This window comes from Limulus polyphemus, unplaced genomic scaffold (genome assembly GCF_000517525.1).
Source record: "Limulus polyphemus unplaced genomic scaffold, Limulus_polyphemus-2.1.2 Scaffold422, whole genome shotgun sequence".
Taxonomy (NCBI): Eukaryota; Metazoa; Arthropoda; class Merostomata; order Xiphosura; family Limulidae; genus Limulus; species Limulus polyphemus.
The window spans coordinates 400766-402080 of record NW_013666032.1 but is presented as its reverse complement, the minus strand read 5'-3'; the positions used below and the strand labels follow the sequence as shown (position 1 = coordinate 402080).

Below are 1315 nucleotides of genomic sequence, written 5' to 3'. Positions count from 1 at the left end.
AAGTATATGTTGAGCATAGCTTTATCTTCCAGTGCAAGTATATGTTGAGCATAGCTTTATCTTCCAGTGCAAGTATATGTTGAGCATAGCTTTATCTTCCAGTGCAAGTATATGTTGAGCATAGCTTTATCTTCCAGTGCAAGTATATGTTGAGCATAGCTTTACCTTCCAGTGCAAGTATATGTTGAGCATAGCTTTACCTTCCAGTGCAAGTATATGTTGAGCATAGCTTTACCTTCCAGTGTAAGTATATGTTGAGCATAGCTTTACCTTCCAGTGCAAGTATATGATGTACATGACAGTTTTATTATGAATATAGTTTGACATAAGCTTTTCAAACTTTAGTTTTTAAAATACTTCTAGTCATTACATTTAATAGGTAATAAAAATTATGTTTAATTTCATTCACTGTTTTAGACATTATGTTCTTGCCTTTGAAAATTATGAACCATGCCATTTTGTCTAAAGTGTATACAAATATGTTTTATTAGAGCTAAAACGAAAAAACCTTTCATTTTGGAAGATTTTTGTTCATTTTTCTTTGAAATGTACTGCATTGTATTTCTTAAATTGAAGCTATAAAAGTAAGAAAATGTGATAAATTAATTTGAAAATTCTGTCTAAATCCTAAAGGCAGTGGTTGTGATGAGTCTTTTAGTTAAAACACCATCCGAAGTTTTAAGAAACAAATACTACATTTTACAAGGAAGATTTTCATCTTTTCAATGGTTCAATTAGTTTAAAAATTAAGCATCGCCATTCTAGGTTAGATCATCATTAGCTTAACATTATCGTGACGTTAGATGATCAAAGAGATAAGCTGAAAAAATATTCAGAGCAATGAACCTTGAATCTTGTGACAACGTGTTATACATTTGTGTTAGTATATCATAAAATTCCATAAAACATCATTTTATGTGAAATTTGGTGCAATTATATTTTGATTTAACCTGAGGTATTGTTTGTTTTTACACTAGAATCACCAAACACAATCATTAGCAATGGAGATCCAGTTAGTCCAGCCCAATTTTCTGTTCGTGTCAGAATTCCCCCTGGTGGCAAGTCTTCAGGAATATTCTAAACCAGTAACCTGCTGAATTAACTGCTCCTTTTCTGAATCGCTTAGATGAAGCTATTCTATTCGAAATTGGAACTGTTGATTTTAAGTAATCACTAAAATGCTCCATTTAAGTTATTTTGTAGCATACTATCGGATTCTGTTGTGGTTTTGGATGTTAACTATATAAAGAACTATTGATAACTATGATAAAATGTATACACACGTTCATGTTATGATTAATTACTCCACTATTGC

At 31.1% G+C, this 1315-nt stretch overlaps 1 protein-coding gene across 1 annotated transcript in view; it reads left to right on the top strand.

Annotated features, from left to right (window-relative positions):
- Positions 1-1278, top strand: part of LOC111085489 (microtubule-associated protein Jupiter-like) — a 16835-nt gene extending 15557 nt beyond the window's left edge. Inside the window, exon 4 of the mRNA XM_022384306.1 lies at positions 978-1278. Coding sequence (XP_022240014.1) covers positions 978-1081 — 104 coding nt within the window. The 3' untranslated portion in view covers positions 1082-1278. The remainder of the gene's footprint in view (positions 1-977) is intronic.
- The last annotated feature ends 37 nt before the right edge of the window (positions 1279-1315 follow it).